Below are 16,537 nucleotides of genomic sequence, written 5' to 3'. Positions count from 1 at the left end.
ATGAAAGAGAGTCCTGAGGTTTTTATTCCCAGAACTAGCCTAGAAACTTAATGCATAATTCATATTTATTAAAATCTATGAAATTAGCTCTAGGTCCACCACATAGCTTTGCAGGTTTGTTAGTTACTCTGAGAGTAGTTTGGCAGTGAGCTCTGGGTCACCACCTTGGTGGCCTACATGTTGACTTCAGATCGACTGCATAACATCCCATGATCATGAGAGGCTCGTAACGTGTTAGATACCCCTGTACTAAATTAGCTCTTGTTTTTTTATAACCGTGGTTTACGCTTTTAAGGGACCTTGAAAAGTCATCCAGGCTTTCATTTCTTAGCAGATGGTTTGCTCAAGTCCTGGAATTAGGGTTAGAATTCAGGTTTCTTGATTTTTCTCTACTTGAATTTCTTTGCTGGGTGGTAGGATGCTGCTGTTCTCACTCTCCAGAGCTAATTAGAATACCTAAAATGCCCATCCCAGGGTGTGTTTTGTGTCTGCAAAATGCACATTTGTCATCAGGAATCAGTTATAACCTTCGTTAGTGATTAAAGACACATGTATGATTTTGTTCTTGTAAAAGGATTATGTTGACCTGTTTATGCAAGAGACCATTATGTTCCTTACAGTATTAGGGAGAATTTGTAAAAAGTCAACTATTTTGTTGTTACATTATATAAAATGGATAGGAAGCTGGAATGTTATTTACTTTGTGTAAATATCCTAGTGCTGCCTTGCAGCAGAATGAGAAATTTCCAGGAAGCTTTTATTTTTCTTTATTCTTGGAATTTGTTTTCTTAGTTTGTTTTCTGCATGTCCTGAGGCTATGAGCACAAGCCCTGATTTTCCAGGGAAGTAGTATTACCTTTATCTTATTAAGTCTGATGTAGGACTGAAACCGCTAAATATAGCTGTTCTGTTGAAGGCAGTGGAAGACTGAATTTTTATTTCACTGCGTAGAGAGTGGTGAAATTGGTAAATTGTTGTTTTTTTAAAATCTCTTTAAGTTGTATCTTTGTATAGACGTTGGTGTTCATGTGGGAGGTGCCATTATTTTTTATTATCCAAAATAAACTCCAGAATGCTTTGAGTAGATCTGTGCTTAAATTTTGCAACCATTGCAGCCTAACCTAATGACTTTGGACAAATTAAAATTCTTGAGACTCTGTTCTCTCATTAAAATTGGGCCTAATACTCTTGATCTTACAGGGATGTCTGAAGGTATTTAAGAGTGAGTTTTGATCTTTAAAAGGCGTACAGTATGAAGTGTGTTTTCCCAGTTTGTAACCATTGTCTTCTCTAGTCTTTTACTAGCTCTTTTTAATTTGAGAGCTAGAGAGCACGAGTGAGTGTGTGCACAAGTGAGGGAGAGAGGCAGAGGGAGAGAGGGAGAATCCTAATCAAGCTCCATGCTCAGCCCATCGTGGGGCTCCATTCCAAGACCGTGGGATCATGACCTGAGTCAAAATCAAGAGTCGGATGTTTAACGAACTGAGGCACCTGGGCGCCCTGATTCACAAGTCTTTTACTTGATGGTGTGGGCTTTGTTTTATAGAGTGTGTCTTCTCTATTACCGTCACTTTTGTATTAAGATTACATTTTGTAATTTAGGACTTGGTGCTTTAAAAAAATGAAATCTTGGAGTTTATTTAAGAATGTTGGTATAAAAACATTTGCCTCTTACTGGGTAAATTGTTTTCTTAAACCTCAACTATACATTTTATTAGTGATGATTTTTACTGTTTTAAAGCCATAAGAGAACATTTTTTCCACATTTATAATAATTAGAAGTGAACTTGATTATTAGTATTACTTTTTTTACTGTGCCTGTACTTTTTCACTGTACCAGAAGAAGTAAAATAAGAAATCCTGTTCAAGACATCAGTAAATGAAAAATTGTTTGATTACTTTCTGGTCCTTATTAAAATTGAGGCTCCTTGAAGGCCAAGACTCTTGTTTTATGTGTTATAAAGTTCTGTGTGGTATGTGACCGTATGATCCTGCCATATCAGTGTGCATAATCAGATCTTGCTTTAAATTTTATTTGACCCATTGATCCTTTTTTAAAGAGTTTCAGGTGTACAACATAGTCCATGCATCCCTGGTGCTCAACCCAAGCACACGCCTTAGTCCCCAGCACCTGTTGAATCCCCTCCCCTCTGGTAACCATCAGTTCTCTATAATTAAGATTAACCCATCAGTCAGAGAAAGACAAATATCATGTGACTTCACTCATATGATGAATTTAAGATACAAAACAGATGAACATAACGGAGATGAACAAAACAGATGAACATAATATAAAAACCGGGAGGGAGACAAAACAAAGAAGATTCCTAAATATAGAGAACAGAGGGTTGCTGGAGGGTTGTGGGAGGGGGGATGGGCTAAATGGGTAAGGGGCATTAAGGAATCTACTCCTGAAATCAGTGTTGCACACTATATGCTAACTAACTTGGATGTAAATTAAAAATTGACCATTGACTCTTATTTTACTTTACTGGAGATCATTCTCATGCCTTTGGTTTCTCTTGTGTGCCAAAGGGATATGTCTGGGGAAAAAAACAAAAAACAAAGGGATATGTATGTAGTTATGACTTACCTTCTAACCTTCCATAGTTATGGCATGTAGCTTAGAACTACATATATTGATAAAATATTTTAGGTAGATGCATACTGGAAGAATTACTCTGAAAAAATATTTTTAAAGCCCATTGAAGGATCTGTAATTTATTTCAATTTTTTTTTGTTGTTGGTAGCCCGTCCCACAGTACTCAAGACAGCACTTAACGGTGTCCCGTAGTCTCTGTTCAGCAGGATATGATTCTAATGAAAAAGTAAGTAGTTAAAGAAATACTCTGAATAGCAAAGTTATAATGGTTTTACTTTGTCTTCATGCTGTGTTCAGTGGACAGATTAAATATTATTAGTGCTATATAATTATTGCACTAACATTTTATAGCTGCTCAATCTGCCGTTTTTCATTGTGGGCCACAACCTGAGTCTTAAATTTTGTATTTGTACCTTTACCAGAAATGGAATAAACTTCTAGGGATTCCCTTGTTTTCAGCAGAGTAACTGACGTAACATTCTTTCTTAAATTCTGGGTATTTGAGAGATTTGATTAAACTAATTTATTTTTCCATTTACTTTATAGGATTAATTTTGAAGGCAGTTTTCTGTATTGTAAGTTTTGGGACAAGGGAATTCCAGTTAAAATCCTAATATAGGATAATGGCGGAGGCTCGTAATAGGAGAAAGGAAGGGCCTGAAAATGGTGATTAAAGGTCAAATGTCATTTGTGACAATGAGGACCTCAAACAGGGCAGGAGAGTTTTGGGTTAAGAAGAGATGGTTCAAGTTGAGTGTCATGAAGGCAAAACTGATAGCCTAAAAAACCTGAAGAAGTTAACTTTAATAGTATGTTTTAATTCTGTATATAGTATTATTTCAGTACATAATCAATATAAAAAGTATCAATGAGATATTTACTTAAAAAAATTTTTTTGTACAATATCTATTAAAATTTTTTTTTAATGTTTATTTATTTTTGAGACAGAGACAGAATGTGAACAAGGGAGGGTCAGAGAGATAGAGGGAGACGCAGAATCTGAAGCAGGCTCCAGGCTCTGAGCTGTCAGCACAGAACCCAATGCTGGGCTCAATCCAATGAACCACGAAATCATGACTTGAGCCAAAGTTGGACACTTAACCGACTGAGCCACCCCAGTGCCCTGATACCAGATCTTCTAAATCCAAGTGTATAATTTATACTTCTGGCATCTCAGTTTGATTAGCCACATTTGAAGAGCTTCATATCCTTATGTATCTAGTGGTTACTTGATTGGATGGCACTGGTCCAGATGAATTAGCTATGATAAACTCCTTTTTATGAAATCCATGGTTTAATATGAAAACTTTAGCATAGAAGTTGGGGTGCACATATATATTGGTATACATACCATATTTCTGTACATGTGTTGAGTTCCAATCTAGAGGTAGTGAGCTGTCCTAACTAGGATAGAGATACAGATTTTTCCCTGTTAGATAGGTTCTCAGTCCTGGATTTGTCCTAGTGTAGGGGGTGGCCCAAGGGTTGAATAACCATAGCTATAGCTAACATCTCTGAGTACACATTATGTGTTAGGCACTATTCTAAACGCTTTAAGGGTGTCAATTCAATTTTTTTTTAAATGTTTACTTTTGAGACAGAGAGAGACAGAGTTCGAACAAGGGAGGGGCAGAGAGAGAAAGAGACACAGAATCTGAAAGAGGCTTCAGTCTCCGAGTTGTCAACACAGAACCAATGTGCGGCTCAAACCCATGGACTGCCAGATCGCGACCTGAGCCGAATCGGGATGCTTAACTTACTGAGCCCCCCAGGCGCCCTAAGGGTGTTAATTCGTATTCTCACAGCCCCTTGTGTCAGGTGCTATTACTACTGTCATTTTACATACCAGGAAACAAGGCTCAAGAAGGATGGCCTGCCCAGAAAGAGTGGTAGTGCTGGGCAGTTTAGTTCCAGACCGGCTCTTAATGTTATTCTGCCATGTGGAGAAAGATAAGGAGGAAGTTCTTAATCCCTATATGTTATGGTTTGTTATATTTGCTATAATTGTTGCTTATTGTGTAACTTGGTATTTGTGTTGCTTTTAACAGATGTCATCTGTTTAATACTTATAAAAGTGCACATTTTAAATTGCAGTTCAAAAGAGGTATAAAACATGTTTTACTTTTTATATTCTTAGTGTTTAACAGGGATTTACCATGACCATTTGGTTATAGAATGGCTGATGATTTTGTAATCTCAGGCTTGAGGTGACATGAGGGTGTTTTAGGGACCCATCTGGTCAAGGCTCTGAATGACTCAGGATTCTATCAGATGAGGAGTTTACCAAGTTTTAGGCAGCAGCTTGTTTCAGTTTGCTGGGATGTCATGTGTGACATAAAGTTTAAACCAAGACTTTGAACCTTTTTCCAATTCTGAGATTCTGTGACTCCCTGTCGGGTTAAAATATTACTTTCAGTTATATGAGTACTTTAAAGATCATATATAGCTTTAACTTTTTTCTAGAAATATAACTAAAACTTTTTCTGTAGTTCCATTCAACTTCTAGCAATTCACTAACCCAGAAATAATTGCGTACTAAAAGATATCTACCTTACTTGGTGTTTCTTTAAAAGGATTAGCCTGTATAATTTTAGAGTAGGGAGAGAACCTTATTAAAGAGTTTCCCCTTAAGATGTTGTCAGTTTATATGTGAAAGTGAAGATTAATTTGCTTCAAGTCAAATAGGTTATTGCTAATGGCAAAGCAGGGCTTGGAATGGAAGTTTCCTGCCCAGAATGGAGCTACTCTGTTACGAGGCCTCAGCTGCTTCAGGTGGGGTGGTTACTCAAACTTAACATAAATTCCATGCCTTTAGAATATACATTATCAGGTAAGTGCTAGCAATTCTGTCAAAAGTTTTCTTTAGTATTCAGAAATGTTATTTGAATGTTATTTTTTGGCAAGAGAATTTGGAAATATCCCCTATTCTAGTTAAGATTTACTGAACCAAATTAGTTGATGCTTTAACAGACTAATTATAGGGCCACATCCTACCAGACGAGTTTATTAGCAACTGGGTTATAGATGAACATACATGGGATATTTAGTACTACTCTAGGAAGTAATGTTTTTGTTAGGATCATGTCCAGTGTTGTGGGAAAGCTTGTTTTCTGGTTCCAAAGTGAGAGTAACAATTTCTTATGTGTATTTTTTCTCTCTTCAGACTTTTGATAAAATTCTTATTGCTAATAGAGGAGAAATTGCATGTAGGGTGAGTAGAATTTTAATCTTTTTTCCATTTTACTTTGTGATTTTTTTTGTTAAATCCCTTGAAATCTGAATCCCTATTAATATCAATATATCTTAAAATAGGTTATTAAAACTTGCAAGAAGATGGGCATTAAGACTGTTGCTATCCACAGTGATGTAGATGCTAGTTCTGTAAGTATGTTTTGCTTTATCTGAATCTAGACCTTATTTGGGGTAAGTTAAAAAAAAAAAGGTAAAAGATGTAGTTTTTTTCCCTTTTTGGCCTGAAAGGGGTATACACAATTAAAAAAAAAACAAAACCTAATTACTGACCCTTGTATTAAACAAAATGGAAGCATCATAATGTCTTCAATATGTGTCTTAACTTTCTTCCCCCTGGGTTTTAAAAACCTAGAGTTTAAAAATTGCTTCACTGATTGCTGGTCACCGAGTAGATTTGGACAAAGCTCGAGAAAGATGGAAACATTATTGAGATGTTTATATCATGCTGCCTTACGAGAGCACGTTTTCCCACAGCTGAATTCCAGTATCACTAAGGGAATGCTGTAATTGTTTAACTTTCCTAAATGCTCTGTCGTGTTCAGCTGAAAGTTTGATAAATGAGATAGGCTAATTCTAATTGGACATGAACAAAAGGAAGAACATAAAGCAGTGAATAATACATAATTTTATTGGGGATTTTTACCACAGCAGGCATTTTTAGCAGTAATAAACTATGGAGTAGAAAAAAATCTCATGAGAAAAGAATGTAAATTGTTAGAACTTTAGGGGATAAAATAGTTGTACTTTAAGTTACTGTTTTTCTTTCTTTCACACTACTTTTGATAATTGGTACTGTTAGTTTTTATTATGTAGAAAGATAATACAACGAATTTTTCAGTGTTTGTGATTTCTTATCTAGAAATGTGTTGTTCATTCTTTATTGCGACTTTCTTCCTTTTCTTAAAAAAAAAAACCATTACAAGCTACTGTAATTCTGAAAATAAAGGTTAAGTATTTATCTTACCTAGTTTGACATATATTTATTTTTATTTATTTAGTTTTTAAGATTTTTAAAATGTTTATTATTTTTTTGAGAGAGAGTGAGCGAGAAAGCAAGAGAGAATAAGAGAGAGAGACACACAAAATCTGAAGCAGGCCCCAGGCTCTGAGCTGTCAACACAGAGCCCGATGAGGGGCTTGAACTCACAAACCACGATATCATGACCTGAGCTAAAGTCGGACATTCAACCAACTGAGCCACCCAGGTGCCCTGAGACAGATACATTTAAAATAGTCCTTTTTTACCTAAAAGAAATCAAATAAATTTATTTTACTTATGTAGGTTTTTAAAAAAAATATTGATTTCTGGCCTCTTTGCTAATAATTTAACTGATAGTTTCAATGGTAGTTTATATTTATTACAAGATATCCATGAAATAATGAGAAAACTATTACTTTAATCTGTTTCTTGATTGGTAAACTAAGATCTATCAGTAGCAAACTCTTAGGAAAAAATTGTGTTACCCTCAGGATAGTAATAGATTTAAAATGTTCTCTTCTTGTTTTGTGTTCATTTTCAGTGTATTAGGTCAAGAGGCATTTTCACTCATGAATGAATTGGGAGAGAAAAAGGCTTAAATTATCAATACTTTTTTATATCAAGTCTTATAGTAAACTTTCACTTATTTTTCTCATATCAAGACATAGTCTCCTGTGTTCTCATGTTGGCATGGATGGTCCAAAATTATTTATATTTTTATTTTTTATTTCAATGTTGCTATTGTAGCCCCCAGCAGAGTGACTGCTTTTTCCCATTCTTAATTTTCTAGCTTTGTGTTCTTGTTAGGTAGAAGCTGTGCAGGAGCAGTGGAAGGAACTCCCCAAGGCATAGTCTTCAGCCCTCTAGGGGGAATTCTAGAGACCTGAGCTGGAGGCAAGAACAGGGATAAATAAGCTACACAGTAGAAGCCCAGGAGCATTACATCCTGACCCATGGCTTCCATGACCTTCGGGCCTAGAGACCAAAGAGCCACAGGTGCAGCACAAGTGCTCTCTTCACCTCTACCCCAGGGTAACCCCAGCGTCATTATAATGCATTTGCATTGCAGGTACAGCCCTCGCCTTAGAGAAAGGCTGCCTTGATGTTATGGTACAAAACTTGTAGGGTTAAAAACTCCTTCGACCTGTGGGAGGAGTTTCCCAAATGATTGGAAGCAGCCTCCATTAGAGACCATCCCACTGTCTGTCCCAGCTCCTCCCAGCCCGGGGGGGGGGGGGGGGACCCAATACTATCCAATCCCAGAACTACGTAGGAGCCAGCTCTCCCACCTTGAGTATGCTTCCGATTTAACAAACTGCTTTGCACTTCCCTTCTGGCTGTCTTTATTCGAGTGTGGATCCTGACGTAAACCTTCTCGTGGGGAATCCAGAGACCTTACAACCCAGACTCACCCATAACACTCTGATCTAGAGGTAGACCATCACTTTCAAGGCTTTGAAAAAACTGGTTTCAGAAGAGTTGGTCAGAGTTTTAAGATGGTCCTTCATATCCTTCTAAAGCACAGATAGTTGTTTTACATTTTCAAGACTTGTAGTCACTTTTTGCTGAAAGTGGAAGTGAGCCTACCACAGATCACAATACAAAACTGAGAATAAGATTTACCAGGGCCCAGAGTGGAGGCAATGCATGCTTGGTCAACACTTCCTCTTAGTGTAACCTAATTTAAGTACTTTTCTGGAAAAATACTGTTTAAGATAATAATGATAGTTGGAATGTTCAAAGTTTAGTTTAGGCCTCAGCACTGGAACCAAATTTATTTGCTTTCTGCATCTCCAGAAAGCCAAAAGGGTGACTTCCTCTAACAGTTTACTTTGCTTTTTCAAAAAATTTTTTCTTAAATATTTTATTTATTTTTGATACAGAGAGAGACACACAGCATGAGAAGGGGAGGGGCAGAGAGAGGGGAGACAGAATCAGAAGCAGGCTCCATGCTTTGAGCTGTCAGCACAGAGCCCAGCTCGGGGCTTGAATCCACAAACGTGAGATCATGACCTGAACCGAAGTTGGAGGCTCAACTGACTGAGCCACCTAGGCACCCCTACTTTGCTTTTTTACCGTGTGATCAAAAAGATTACCAACGTATCTAAACGGCTTTACAATTGGGTAATATGAACAAGTCTTGGTACTCAGATGTGTTGTTAACATTGCAATGTTTATTTTTGGGAGGCAAGCATTTAAATTTTTTTTTAATGTTTATTTTTGAGAAAGAGACAGAGAGAAGGAGACAGAGAGTGAGTGGGGAAGGGCAGAGAGAGAGAGAGGGAAACACAGAATCCAAAGTAGGCCCCAGGTTCTCAGCCATTAGCGCAGAGCTTGACGTGAGGCTCAAGCTCATGACCCTTGAGATCCTGACCTGAGCTGAAGTTGGGAGTTTAACCTGCTGAGCCACCCAGGCGCCCTAGGAAGTGAGCATTTTAAATGCAACTTGGAGTAAAAAAAAAAAAAAAATCTAACATGCTTTACGTTAATTTCATAAATGGAAATGTCAATATTGCAGTAGGAAAATACAACAGTTGATTTTTTTTAAATGTTTATTTTTGAGAGAGAAAGACAGAGTGTGAGTGGGGGAGGGGCAGAGAGAGACAGACAGAGACAGAATCTGAAGCAGGCTCCAGTCTCCCAGCTGGTAGCATGCAGCCTGATGCGGAGCTCGAAACCCATGAACCATGAGGTCATGACCTGAACCAAAGTCAAACGCTCAACTGACTGAGCCACCCAGGCACCCCAACAGTTGATTGTTTTTAAATGACAAGTTAATATTTTTTACAACTAATTTTTGACACTTAGGCAGGGGGAAAAGGCTAACAGTTACTATAACTATTAAGTGATGTCATATAGAGAAAGTGAGCTACCTTATAAACAATGTATAATGGGGCGCCTGGGTAGCTCAGTTGGTTGAGCCTCTGACCTTGGCTCAGGTCATGATCTCACGGTTCGTGGGTTCGAGCCCCACATTGGGCTCTGTGCTGACAGCTCAGAGCCTGGAGCCTGCTTTGGATTCTGTGTCTGTCTGTCTCTCTCTCTCTCTCTCTCTCTGCTCCTACCCCACTCTTGCTCTGTCACTCTCTCTCAAAATTAAATTCACATTAAAAAGAGTAGAAAAAAACAATGTGTAATGGAAAAAAAATTGGCTTTTAAAGATGTTTATGCAATTTTCCATTGGTCTCCTTTCCCCATCCTGTTTTTCAAAATTATCTTCAATATTCTTGTCTTTTTGCTCTTCCATATAAATTTTAGGATGAGCTTGCTTATCAAATTAGACCCATCGACTCACCAGTTTTTAGCTACTGTGAACAAGACTTCTTTAATAATCTAGTACAAATCTTTGTGTGAACATGTACTTTGATTTTTCTTGGGTAAATATCTAGTGGAGTGGAATTACTTGGTCATTGGGTAGATAAAAGGCAAAGCAACCTTTTCCTGTATGAACAGTAAATTTGTTTCTGTCTGGGGAGTAAATACATTTTAGATTTTGCAGATCACATGGTCTCCTTTGCATGTTCTGCTACCTTGTGTATATACATATTCACAGTGCTTTAGAAATGTAAAAACTATTTTTAACTTGCAGGCTATAAAAAACTGTCCTTAGATTGGATTTAGTGGGTGGTATTTTGCTGACTCTGGTCATTAATAGATGGATATTTAACTGTAAGAAGCTTTCACAGGCGCCAGGGTGGCTCAGTTGGTTCAGCATCTGGCTCTCGATTTTGGCTCTGGTCATGATCTCATAGTTTGTGAGATTAAGCTCCATGTTGAGCTCTGTGCTGACAGCACACAGCCTGCTTGGGATTCTCTCTTGCTGTTTCTCTTCCCATCTTCTCCTCCCTCTCTCTCTCCCCTTTGTCCCCTCTCTAAATAAACTTAAAAAAAATAACTATAAGAAGCTGCCAAATAGTTATTCTACACAGTTGTGCACATTTTGCTCCCACCAGTAATGTATGAACGTTCATATTGCTCCACGTCCTTGCCTGTGCTTGATCTTATCAGTCCTTTTGAGTTCCACTGTTCTGTTAGTGGTCGTGTGTTACCTTGTTGTGGTTTAAATTCTCTGTTGAATATTGATGTTGAGTACCTGTTCATGTTAATGGTCATTTATCTCCTTAAGTGTTCAGACATAAAATTGGAAGAGCAAGTACTTTGGAGGCTTGCATACCTTTTGCTTGGACTCCCCAGTTAACATTTGGACACATTTGCTTATAACTGTATGCGTATATGTGAGTATAAGTATATATTGTGTGTATGTTTCTTCTTTTTTTATTTTGCTAAGGAAGTTGAAAGTAAGTTACAGTCATTATGGCATTTCATCTCTAAATACTTCAGTTTTTATTTTCCAGGAAAGGTATATTCTCTTATAGATACTTTATCAAAGCTAGGAAGATTATCAGTTATTCTATAGTACAATCTAATACACAGACTATATTCAAATTTTCCCATTTGTCTCCAAATCATTTTTTTTATGCAAGCTTTATGCCCAACATGGGGCTTGAACTCATGACCCTGAGATGAAGATGCCCCGCTTACTAAGCCAGCCAGGTGCCCCTCCCAATGTCTTTATGTTTTTTTTTTTTAATTTATTTATTTGAGAGATCGAGAGAGACACCGCAAGCAGGGGAGGGTCGGAGAGAGAGGGAGACACAGAATCCGAAGCAGCCTCCAGGCTCTGAGCTAGCTGTTAGGACAGAGCCCGACGCAGGGCTTGAACCCACGAACCATGAGATCATGACCTGAGCCGAAGCCAGATGCTCAATTGACTGAGCCCCCCAGGCACCTTCCAGTGTCTTTAATTATATTTTTTGACCCACAGTTCAGTCAAGGCTCGTGAATTCTGTTCAGTTCTTATGCCTCTGTAAAGAATCTCTTGATCTAAAATAGACCTCCTCCTTTTCCTCTTTTCTTTGTTTGATTTTCATGATACGTTTTTGAGGAATCCAGGCCAATTGGCTTATAGATCGTCTGGATCTGTTTCCTCACAACTAGATTCAGTTTAAATATATATATTTTTTGATAAGAACACTTCATAAGTGGGGCACCTTCATAAGTGGGGGACTCAGTTGGTTAAGTGTTCAACTTTGGCTCAGATCACGATCTCACTGTGAGTTTAGGCCCCATGTTGGGCTCTGTGCTGACACTACAGAGTCTGCGTCCTGCTTCAGATTCTGCATCTCCTTCTCTCTCTGTCCCTCCCCCACTCACACTCTTGTTTCTCCCTCCCTCCCTCCCCCCCTCAAAAGTAAATAAGTGTTAAAAAATAAAAAAAAGAATACTTAATAAGTGATCTTACTGTCTCATATCAAGAAGTTCATAATGCTGGGTGGTTCTAGCTACGCTGTTTGATTATTTGTTGAGGTAATGGTGCATTTTTTTCCCCTCTTTCGAAATGAATTTTTGGGGGTGAGTCTTTGAATCTGTGTGAATATTTGTCCGCCAACAACCTCTCATCTATTTGCATCCATTGATAAAAATTATCTAACACAATAATTACTTTGGTTGCATTTGTCTTGTGCTGTTGAGAAATCTGTCAAGTCTACTCCATTTTGAATCTACTTTTTTTTTTTTTTTGGTATTTTTTCCTTATATATTTGAGTCCCCTTTCATGTCTTATTCATTTTTAACTACTTATATTTTTAGAATTTATTTATTTTGAGAGAGAGCATGCACACGTATGTGTGAGCTGGGGAGAGGCAGAGAGAGAGAAAGAGGGAGAGAGAGAATCCTAAGCAGACTCCACACTGTGGATCATAGAGCCCAGTGTGGGGCTTGAACCCAGGAACCGTAATATCATGACCAGGGCCAAAACCAGGAGTTGGGCAATTAACTGGCTAAGTCACCCTGGTACCCCTTTAACTACTTATTTTGAAGCTTCTAGCGTACTGCTGTATTATTCCAGGTCTTAAGTGTCTGTTTCTGACTTTTTACACAATGGATGAGCTTTTCATGTATGTGGATTTTGGCTTGTAACCTCCTGTCTGGTGTCTTACTGTTGAACCCCAGCATGGTTTGGGTTGCAAATATGACCCTGTTGGGTGGGTGCTGTTTTTGCCAGGCTCTCTAAGGTTTCCTTGTTCTGGGACTAATTTTTATGAAATGACCTGTATCCCTCTCTCTCTTGAATAGACGCATGGTTTCTAATTTACAGAGGAGACTTTTTACTTTGAACTACAGATAATTTTAAATATTTGTCTTCCTTGTACTTACTAGATGGACAGTTTTCCTCCTCTGCACTGAGGCTGTAATCTTCGAGCAGCCTGGCCTTATGTAGGGAGTTTTTCTTCTAATTTTTCAACTCCTGTCTCTGAGCATTAACTCAGTTCTTCAGATTCTCTCTCTCCCCCTTTTTTTTTTTTTTTCTTCTTCCTAGATGACCAGTTTACTATAAATGGATATAGCTCAGAAACAGCCAGTTGGAAGACCCGAGTAAAGCAAGGGATGGGGAAAGAGCAGGAAGCCTGCATACCTTCTCAGTGCACACCAGTTTCCCCAAATTTTCATGTGTTCACCAACCTCAGTTCTTTAGATTCTGAAGATCCTGCTTCCCACTCTCCATGATTAGCTGGAATACTGGCTCTGGCGGATGCTGTCCGGCTTTCAGTGTCCTTTTTGATTCTGATCCCTGGATTACCTGTAGTTTCTTTCTTGTAAGCCAGGTTGTTCATTTAAAAGATGTTAGATTAAATCAAGGATTTGAGGTGCTTGTAGGGCGGCTTCGCAGATTATTTAGTTGGCTTGTTCTCAGGTAGTCTTAAAATAGTAGGACATCCTATTTATTGAGGAGTGAAGGCTCATCTAGAGCAGTATAAAAATCATCACCAGGATGGCAGTTCACATCTACTGTTGGGATTTCTGCAGCTGCGTCCAGGGGATGAGGCTAGAGTTCACAAGCAGTGGGAAATGGTCAGGGCAGGAGAGGCAAATGGGAGTTAGGCCTCTTACCAAGTCATTGATTTTCTTTTATGTGTTCTCCAGGCTCTTATTAGTCTTTGGAAAGATTTTTTTGAGAATGGTTTATGAAGGGAAGATTGTCCTAGGGGAAGACTGAATCCTGCTGGAATTTTGATAGGAATTGTGTTGTATCTGTAGATGAATTTGGGGTGTATTATTATCTTACCAGTCTCAATTCCTCCTGTCCGTGGACGGGGCTATTCCATTTGCTGTTGTTCCAATTACTGCGGCCACTTTAATTTCAGCAGTATTTTATAGTTTTTGGAGTGTAAGTTTTGCACTTAACTTTGTTATATTTAATAGTATTTTAGTAATTTTTATATTAGGATTGTAATTTTATAAATTTCAATTTTTATTAATTGCAAGTTTATAGAAATATAATCAACTTTTGTATGTGGTCATTTGTCCTGCAACCTTACTGAATTTGATTATTCATATATATAATATATACATATAAAACAGATCCTTAAGATTCTCTCTAGAAGACCATGTGCAAATAGAGATAGACTTCTTTCATTTCAATCTGGAACTTTTTTATTTCATATTCTTGCTTAATTTCCTTGGCTTTAACTTTCAGAGTGATATTTAAGAGAAGTAGTGAGAGCAAGCATTTTATTTTGTTCCTCATCTTTGGCAGAACACACTCAGTATTTCACAGTTAAGCTTGATTTAGGCTCTGGAGTTTTCATAAATTCCCATTATCAGGTTGAGGAGGTGCCCTGGTATTTCTAGATTTTTTAATACTTTTTTGTGATTGGGTATTGGATTATTTCAAATGCTTTTTTTGTGTTGACTGAGATGATGTGGTGTTTGTCCATTATTTTGCTTATGTGGTATATTCCATTAATTTTTGGATATTAAACCAGCCTTGCATTCCTGGGATATATCACACTTGTTCGTGGTGTATAGTTTTTTATATATATTGCTGGATTCATTTTATTAGTGCTTGTTGAGAATTTTTCATCTGTCCTTATAAGAGCTGTGGGTCTGTATTTTCTTGTGATGGCTTTGTTTTGGTATCAGAGTGATCTTGGTCTCATATTGTAAGTTGAAAACTGTTCTTTCATCTTCTCTTGTTTTGGAAGAGTCTGTGAAGAGTTGGCATTAATTATTCCTTAAATGTTTGGTAGGATTCACCAGTGAAGCCATCTGGGTCTGGGCTTTTCTCTGTGGGTAGTTTTTTAATTTTTTAATTATTATCATTATTATTTTTTTTGAGAGAGAGATTTCCAGGCAGGCTCCATGCCTGGAAATTATTATTATTATTATTATTTATTTATTTATTTTTTTTTGAGAGAGATTTCCAGGCATGCTCCAACATAGGGCTTGATCTCATGGGGCTGTGAGATCATGAGTTGAGCTGAAATCAAAGACTTGGGGACATTTAACCAACTGAGCCAGCCAGGTCCCCCAAAGACTTTGGTTTTAAATAATCTCTATACCCAAGGTGGGGCTTGATCTCACAATCCTGAGCTCAAGAGTTGGATACTCTATCAACTGAGCCAGCCAGGCATCTGTCTATGGGTAGTTTTTTGATTATTCAATTTCTTGTTAAATGTTTATTCAGATTTTCTGTTTCTTTTTGAGTCAGTGTCTATAGTTTTTTCTTTCTAGGAATTTGTCCATTTCATCTGATTTATCTAGTTTATTGATATATGATTACAGTACTTATTTTTATTTCTGTAAGATTGGTAGTAATTTCTCTCATTTTTTATTTTAGGCTTTTGAGAGTCTTTTTTCTTTGGTCACTTTTGCCAAAGGTTTTCAACTTTACTGATCTATTCAAAGAGCCGACTTTGATCTGATTGATTTCTCTTTCTTTAAATTCTCTCCCTCATTTGTATTTATTCTTTATTTCCTTTGTCTTGCTTGTTCTGGGTTTATTTTGCTCATTTTTATAAGTAGGTTTCACACCTAGCATGGAGCCTAATGCAGGGCTTTTATTTAAGACCTGAGTGGAGATTAAGAGTTAGACCCTTAACTGACTAAGCTACCCGGGTGCCCCTAGTTTGCTTTTTAAAAAAAAATAGTATAAGGCAGAAGATTAGGTTGTCGTCTTGAAGTCTTTTTCTCTTTTTTGTAATATGTGTTGAGCTGTATAACATCTTTTCTGTTTAGCTGCACCCCATATGTTTTCGTGTGTTCTTCATTTTCATTTCTGAAACTCTTTTGATTTCCCTTGTGATTCCTTTTTTTCACCTACTTATTATTTAGGAGTGTGTTGTCTAGTTACTCTTTATTTGTGAGCTTCCCAAGTTTGTTTTTGTTACATGTTTGTAGTTACCTTCCATTTTGGTTAGACAACATGCTTTCTATTTCTGTCTTTTAAAATTTGTTGGCGTTTGTTTTATGCCAAACCACATACTCTGTCCTTGAGTTCCATGTGAACCTAAGAAAAATGTCTATTTTGCTGTTTTGTGGTTCTCTAGATACCTTTTAGGACTGGTTAGTTCATAGGGATATTCAAGTCTTCTGTTTCCTTGTTGATCTTCTATCCATTATTGAAAGTGGGGTTTAACATGCTTTTAAAAAGCTTCTTAAAAATGTTAAGTATTTATTTTGTTTTGCTCAGAAGACAAAATTGGTGACAAGTAGTTATAGGTCTGTAAATCTGTGCATGAAAGAGCCTGAATAAGGTAAGGGATCACTGACTAAGGAGCTGTAGGCTGGTATAGGAGGAGTGAAGTAGGGTGTTTGGTGTAGAGATTCTCAGAAGAATTCTTTGCGGTTTTCAGCAAACAAAA

The 16,537-nt window shown here is 37.5% G+C and overlaps 1 protein-coding gene across 4 annotated transcripts in view; it reads left to right on the top strand.

Annotated features, from left to right (window-relative positions):
- Positions 1 to 16,537, top strand: part of PCCA (propionyl-CoA carboxylase subunit alpha) — a 403,439-nt gene that overhangs the window by 10,974 nt on the left and 375,928 nt on the right. For all 4 annotated transcript variants that reach the window (XR_003907575.1, XM_029936479.1, XM_029936480.1 and 1 more), the window contains exons 2-4: positions 2,751 to 2,828; positions 5,766 to 5,813; positions 5,915 to 5,983. Coding sequence is in view for 3 of the 4 variants with exons in the window: in XM_029936479.1 (XP_029792339.1) it covers positions 2,751 to 2,828; positions 5,766 to 5,813; positions 5,915 to 5,983 (195 nt within the window). In the remaining variant the exon portion in view is untranslated. The remainder of the gene's footprint in view (positions 1 to 2,750; positions 2,829 to 5,765; positions 5,814 to 5,914; positions 5,984 to 16,537) is intronic.

This window comes from Suricata suricatta, chromosome 4 (genome assembly GCF_006229205.1).
Source record: "Suricata suricatta isolate VVHF042 chromosome 4, meerkat_22Aug2017_6uvM2_HiC, whole genome shotgun sequence".
NCBI classification, from domain to species: domain Eukaryota; kingdom Metazoa; phylum Chordata; class Mammalia; order Carnivora; family Herpestidae; genus Suricata; species Suricata suricatta.
This window is presented reverse-complemented; position numbering and strand designations above follow the sequence as displayed.